Here is a 7,481-nt window from a genome sequence, read left to right as displayed (position 1 = left end):
TGTACTCGCGTGCCGCTGGCCAAAACGAGTAAAAAAAAACACAGTAAAGCGCAGACATGGCAGGACACTTCCCTGGAGCCTCTTCGGCAGGAATAGTCAATGCGGAATTATCGGCGCAGTTCGCTTAAGTAGAGACAGGTGCACTGTGCATGCAAACACAAACACACAAAATAAAAATAAAAAAGACGACAAAACATCCGAGTTCGGGAAAGTGTGGTGGGGGGGGGGGGGGGGGCGGAAAACGTGAATGGCGGGAGCATTTAGGCAAGGGTTCTTCAACTGCACCCCGCTCGGCAAAGTTGTCGAACTGGGTCGGGTGGAGGTAAAGATGCGCTTTTTTATCCCGCGCACGCTGTCACAAATGTGGGGAATTCCGAGAAAACTCTAGGGAAAATATGTGTTTCCCCAACCGAACATGACGTCATTAAAAGTCACGTGACCATGACGTTACAGGCGTGACGTCACTTTTTTTGACCAATCAGCGTTTCCAGCCTACCGACCCGCAAACGCTTCTCTTCAACTGCACCCCGCTCGGCAAAGTGGTCGAACTAGGTGGGGTGAAGGTAAAGATGCGCTTTTTTATCCCGCGCACGCTGTCAAAAACGTGGGGAATTCTGAGAAAAATCTAGGGAAAATGTGCCTGTCCCCAACCGGACATGACGTCATTAAAAGCACGTCACCAGACGTTACAGGCGTGACGTCACTTTTTTTAACCAATCAGCGTTTCCAGCCTACCGACCCGCAAACGCTTGTGAATTCGTCTACCCTTTATAATATTTAGCGCCATCTGGTATGTGGCGTGCGAACTGCGCTGCCGCCGCCATTACTTGGGCATATGCCTGCTGGACTGCGCTCGGGCCGCATTAAAAGGTACGGCGCCCAGCGCAGCCACAAGAAGCTCAATTTTCTTGTTTCTGTGTCCTAGACATCTCCCTTGACATTGGCTCTCTGCTCCAAGCTACAGTCGCGATGCCGGCATGCTGCTGTGTGCCGTTCTGCAGCCAGCGCGGCGTAAGAGACGCGCACGGAAACAAGGTGTGTATCCAGAGCACGGAGCGCATAAAACAGCTGCATGCTTGCTCCTTCTCGTCCATGACCTGTTCGTTTTCACGTTAAAATAAATGGTATAAGTATTGCAAGAGCAGCGAAAAGTTCCATCTACCGTGTAGCCTTTCCGCTGTATAGTGAGCACACATATAAGGTGCTACCTTCGGTGCACTCGAGCAGATGCATTGTTTCCGATGCTGGCGACTGTTTCGGCCCGTCAGAAAATCAAAACGTTGCTCATGCGCACGTCTTTTGCATTTGCTAGCATCCGCGTCTCAACCATTCATAGTGAGTTCTGTGATATTCTGTGTGCGCGAAAAAAACGACGATGCGGCGAGGAGCGCCGTCGTCCTCTCCGTTGCGAACCTGTAGCAAACGACGGCGACATAAGCGGAGTGCAGCAGCAGCAGCGGTGTTTTCGTTGGGTTAGTGCCTGCGCACTCCGGCTTAGCAAAGACTCCCGTAATCTGTCGTCTTGATCTGAAGTGAGCAAACCGCGAGTGATTTTGCACCGACGGCTAGGTGCACCGCCTCTGCTGATCAAACGCCCGTACCCGGATCGACGCGCATTTCTCCCTGCAGTGCGCCTGCTCGTAGTCGAGTCCGCTCCAAGAGTTGTTAGCCCTCCTTTAACGACAGTACATTGATTTAATAAGTTAAGCTAAGTTTTGCAGCTCTGCCACAGTCACGGCAAAAGGAATATTTTCTATACTGCAACGGCGCTTACCCAAGCCGGTCCGCTTGCTGAGGCGACGACAGATCATAAGGAGGAGCGCACAAAGTGGAAGCCTAAAACAAAGCATAAGCGGCATGCATTGCTGGGCTACGGGCAACATTTTTTTGTGAATGCAGAACCTAGCGCGACACGGGCAAAATAGCGCGACAGCGCCGTTCACCGCTAGGGCCTTCGCTCGAAATTTCGTGTGCATAGAGCTCAGCCTTAGCAGCCTTGTGTGTTCAAAGTCGTCCCACTAGCTTCGTAGTAACTAACGGTACGCGGGTGCGCTTAGAAACTTAACTCTGCTACCGCGCGACGGATAAACTTTTCCTGTGCATACGCACCCCCGCAGCTCTCTGCCAGACTGAAGCACATTCGCAGACAAAATATTATGGGCCACACTCTGTGGCTTCAAATCCTGCCTCGCATTTATTAATGAACATACGAAGGTTTTCTTCCTCTATGTGCAAGTGCACGTGACACTTGCAGAAGTATGAGACACTACATTAGTATTGCTAGATGGGGCTTAGACGAGCTTGATTGCACAAGCATGGTGCACATTATTCTGTCTTCAACTGTATGTACTGAAGAGGTGAAGAAAATGTACATTTTTCATTCCTTCACCTTGATGAATACACTAGAAGACATCTGATACCATTTTTCAAAGTGCATGTTTATTGATGCTTTTACACCTGCACCTTGACCAATTACTAAGTGGGCTGTACTTTTGCAGGTCTCTTTTCTAGGGTTCCCCACAAATCCTGGTTTGAAAAAAAAAATGGATTGCCGCAGTAAGGAGAGATGAGGGCAAGGAGTTCCGTATAAACAAGTACACAAAGGTGTGCTCAAAGCACTTCACCGATGGTGACTTTTGTGCAAACTATGCTACCGGCACAAGGCGCCTCAAAAATGATGCAGTGCCAAGCATATTTAGTTTCACACACTAGCAAAGTAAAGTGCAAAGGAAGCCACCGAAAGAGCGTTGCGTGCAGAATGTTGCTGTGAATGGAGAAGTAACAACAGCCAGTGGAATGCAAGTCGACGACATTTGTGATGAACTTTCTGGAACGCCTCATGTATTAACAGCATGTCTAGATGCTGAAATGTACTTCAGCTCCTTGAAATTACAGCCGCCTCAATGTACACGGGATTGCACGGGACAAAAAGAAGCGCACGATCTGAGGTAATCACTCACAACAGTTAAGAATGAGCTGAAAGTTACCGAAGAACAACTCCGACAGTCTCATGTCAAACTTCAAAGAGCTAAACAAGAAGCAAAAGAAAAGGAAGAAGAAATAAAATCAGTAAAAGAAGTGCTGTTTTGAACCAGCAGAGAACTGGAACTCACCAAAGCAACAGCAGAGAAGCTTGAAAAGAAAGTTGGAAGAGAGTTTTCTATTGACCGATTCAAGCACAGTGATGATATGAGATTTTATACCGGTCTGCCATCATATGGAATATTTAAAACAATTTTACTTTTCTGTAATCCAGGGGAACAGGGAGAAAACATCAGATTCAAATCTTCATCACAAGCACACCCATCTCAGGCAGGTAGGCCAAGAAGTCTGACAGTGGAAAACGAGTTTTTCCTTTTTCTTGTAAGAATGCACCTTGGACTTTTCGAAAAGGACCTTGCTGACAGGTTCTGTGTGTCAACTGCCACAGTATCAAGAATCTGTATTACTTGGGCCAGTTTTGCTTTCACTAAACTAACACAGATACCTCTGTGGATGTCAAAGAAACATGTTCAAAAGGAAATGCCACTTTCCTTCCAAGGAAAGTATTCTGCAACTCGAGTCATACTAGATGCAACAGAAATTAAATGTCGGGCAGCCAGCTCACTTGCACTGCAGTCGGCAACATTCTCATCGTACAAATCAGCGAACACCTTCAAAGGACTGATTGACATCTCGCCCGATGGTACAGTGACCTTTGTCTCCAATTTGTTTCCAGGATCTATTTCTGACGAAGAATGTTTGAGCAAGAGTGGTTTCTTGGCCCTTCCTTTCAATGATGGTGATGTTGTCATGGCAGACAAAGGTTTCAAGATTGAAGAAATGCTCGAGACATTCAACGTGGCTTTGAACAACCCGCCTTTCCTCAGAAAAGGTCAGTTCAGTGAAGAGGAGATAAAAGAAATGGAAGAAATAGCATCCCTGCGGATGCATGTTGAGCGATGCATACAGCGCATCAAAAGTTTTCACATCTTCGATAGGCTGGTACCGCTTTCTCTGAGCCCCATAATAAATGAAATGTGGATTGTATGTGCTATACTAACTTCAAGTCTCCGCTGGTGCAACTATCTGATGAGTGAATGTTTGACAAATTTGCTCCTGTCGTAATAAAAGGCAAGCTTTGCTCTCCCTTTTCTGAGCCTTGATGTTATATAGTATCTGACAGCAATTTAGTGATGCTTGAAAACTGACAATGGACTTTGTGAATAGGGTAGCTGTAAGGCCCATTACCCGTTTCCACACAACCATGACATTCTTTATTTACACAGACATGAAAGAGGAAGACAAAGGCTACAGGATGCAACATACAAAATACAGTGTGCATGCCAGAAAATCTGAGTCATCAGTAAATGCACCATGCACAAAATACACATTACGACTTGACGCAAGAACTGAGCAATATAAATGTCAGTGCTCAACTTCAGGTAAAGCAACAAGGTCTGAGTGGTCTCCTTCATCCCTTGTTGCTTGGTTACCAGAGAAGCACATTAAAAAGTCTGGTATGAAAAACCAAATTTGGCACACTAGCAGCTTTACGACATAACAGCACAACAATAAGCAAAAACAAATGGAAGGATACGGTTGTATAGACAAGCATATGAAGGTGGAAGTCACAACTGCCATAAAGATAGGCATGAATGTCAGTAGACTTGGACACTCCAAACTGGTTGCTGGATATCCATCGAACCAAGTGTTTGTGCACGCACGGGGCACCATTGAATATTTGTAGTGATTCCCGTGTATTTTCCAGTTTATTAAATATTTGCACGTATTTTCCAGTGTTCATTAAATATTGCGACATTCTTGTCATCTCTTTTACATAACAAAAACTATTCTATTCCCTGTCACATAAGACATGCCCCAAACGAGTACAGGCACCAAAATTTAGTTGCTAGGTTTTCTTCATGGTTCCTACCACACTAGTAAATACAGACCATGCGGTACTCGCCAACTATTTCTGGCTGTTCAGGCAGGCTGCCTTTAGTGATACAGTGAATGATGATGACAAAGAAATTATGCTGAAGTTTTCATGTCTCACAAGAGCTATACTTAACTCACACATGAAAGAGGGGTAAAAAATACACAAACTTGGAGTCTACAATCCTTTAATGATATATGATACGGGGTGACACGCCAAAGAACAGTACGACATGATGGCAGGCGAAATACAATTTTAATGGCTGTGGGCCTAGTGCCATCTGCTCAGTCCCGTGCCACTGCCCGCTTTTTCGTTGTCGTCTTTTTAACAATATTGAGAGCAGAATGTTTGGTTTACAGGCACTATGCATTGTTAAAGGTGTACTAAAAAGGAATCTGAACTCGTCTTTTTACCGCGGGAACTCTACACGTTCCGGGAATTCTTAGAATCTTCGAATTATTGTCCTGGGCGGCCGATTGTCCTAATTAAATATACGTCCCAGCTCCCGCCTTTTCTTTTTTTTTTTAACTCAATGCAGTAGGTAGGAGGAGTCAACAAACGTGTCAGCCAGTCCCGTGGCGGCTTGCCGCTCTGCCATTGGTGGAGTGATACGTATTTCAAAGAGCCCACGTGTATTTTTATTTCCGTGGGCCTAATTTGTGGTTATAATTGTCTGTGACTGGAACTGTTTATTCACAGAAACATAAGAAACTAAATGAAAGCGAAGCCACCACTGGACTGGCTTAAAGGCATTCCACGAGTTGGTTGACTCCGCCTACCTACCATGTTCAGTTCAAAAAAGCCGAGAGCCGGGACGTTTCATCCGACTTAATTGGGGCAATCTGCCGCACAGAATAATAATTCGAATTTTCTATAAATGCCCGGAACGTGTAGATAGAGCTCCTGCGATAAAAAGACGAGTTCAGATTTCTCTTTAGTGCATCTTTAAGGGCGTTTCGAGGCCATATATGGCAACAGCACAGAAAAAAAGAAATTGTCAAGTTTCTGTCTTGCAACAGCCCAATCTTCAGCAGAAAACTTGGCGCGGTCAATGATCAGGAACTGATCAGAAAAAACAACAAAATCGGTCCGGGATAAACCAGATAAAGCCATCTGGCCAAGGACCTGATAGTAATACTCATGGCGACGGTCCAGCCTAAACACACCCATGCTGTCCTTCTGGAGGCAGTGCCCATCCCCCATATCGTCGGGAGTTTTTCCCTTCGAACTGTATGGGCACTTCACCTCAAGAAGGCCATGTGAAGGAATTTCGCACGGGTCGAAGAGTAGCTTGTTCGGTGAAGCTCCCAGCCATGTATATGAAGGGTCCACGACCAATCCGCTCCGAAAATCCTCGACATCATGGCCCCTGGCTTTCATCACAGCCACGTACCGCTGCACAGCCGGCTGCTGATTCGTAATGCCGTACCTGCAATAACAGCATAAAAAAGGCAGGCACTTTCATATTAAGAGGAACTTTCACCTAGAGCAGAGTTGGGTGTGCTTGCCTGGTCTACAGCAAATAAATAACCATTCGCATTGTATTGTAGGGCAGTGTGCTAATCTAAAAATGAAGATAAAGGAAAGAACACAATCTGTTCTGAACCTGACTTGGTGCATATCCACAGCAAAGAAGCAAATGTGGCGACACCATTTGGCCTCTTTTTGAAAAGGTCTATAAAGGCATCGTTTTCTTTTTTTTTTTCAGACGTCCACATATTTTGCTGAAGTTATGGTAAGCTCTCCAGGCAACGTTCTGCATGCCATGTCATATGCTCCGCACTTGTTGGTATTCATTCATTTTTTGAAGGGAAAAATTTTGACCTTTGGTCTTTCAAATAGTGATTAAATTTACCGCTTGTGGTCACCTGTTGAGCTATTCGACGTGCCCATAGGAGGCTTCACAGCACTACCCATGACGCCATGTGTTGTTTGAAATACATTGTCCGTACTTAGTAAAATAAGACCTCACTTACTGAACAGCCCTGACACGGGAAAGGTCTTTGTCTGCAGTCAGGTTCTGCAGGCCTTTCTCTGTCCACGTAGGGCACTTGACCACAAGCCCAAATGATGAAGCAGTCAATCGATGGACGCGGGCTCTCTTCCACATCTCGCTGCCAGACTGCTGCCTCGTGTTCTTTTCGAGATCGATGGCCTCCTGGCTGGATACTTGCAAACCCTGGAAAGAAAACATATTTTAGGTAGTTACTGATATGACAGTTGTTCACCTCTGTAACCTCTCACCTCAGACTTACTTATATTGCCATATTATGCATATTTTTAGTGCAATCAGGACAGGGACGCAAAGAAAAGAGACAAACACGAGCGGTCGTGTATGTCTCTTTTCTTTGTGTCCTTGTCCTGGTTGCACTAAAAATATGTATAATTTGTCACAAATCATACTAGCCCAACATCTAACTCTTTTAAAGTATATTATATTAGCAGTGCTGTTTTATATGGCTCTACCACTTTGTGTAGATAGCTTAGAACTTTTAAAAAAAGGGACAACTTTTTCAGGCACACATTGTGCAAAGTGGTCTAGCAATCACACACCAATCTTTTT

The 7,481-nt window shown here is 45.2% G+C and overlaps 2 protein-coding genes across 2 annotated transcripts; one reads left to right on the top strand and one right to left on the bottom strand.

Annotated features, from left to right (window-relative positions):
• Positions 1-3,306: 3,306 nt before the first annotated feature.
• On the top strand, positions 3,307-4,107 carry LOC144123573 (uncharacterized). The gene has a single exon (XM_077656386.1). It carries the CDS (start codon positions 3,370-3,372, stop codon positions 4,105-4,107), a length of 738 nt encoding a protein of 245 aa, XP_077512512.1. The 5' UTR covers positions 3,307-3,369.
• A 1,741-nt stretch (positions 4,108-5,848) lies between these two features.
• LOC144122877 (uncharacterized) lies at positions 5,849-7,113 on the bottom strand. The gene is made up of 2 exons (XM_077655852.1): positions 6,895-7,113; positions 5,849-6,347 (listed from the first exon to the last, which is right to left on the bottom strand). The coding sequence occupies exons 1-2, from the start codon at positions 7,110-7,112 to the stop codon at positions 5,864-5,866; spliced, it is 702 nt and encodes a 233-aa protein (XP_077511978.1). The 5' UTR covers position 7,113; the 3' UTR covers positions 5,849-5,863.
• Positions 7,114-7,481: the final 368 nt, after the last annotated feature.

The sequence above is a fragment of the Amblyomma americanum genome, chromosome 3 (assembly GCF_052857255.1).
Source record: "Amblyomma americanum isolate KBUSLIRL-KWMA chromosome 3, ASM5285725v1, whole genome shotgun sequence".
NCBI lineage: Eukaryota > Metazoa > Arthropoda > Arachnida > Ixodida > Ixodidae > Amblyomma > Amblyomma americanum.
This window is presented reverse-complemented; position numbering and strand designations above follow the sequence as displayed.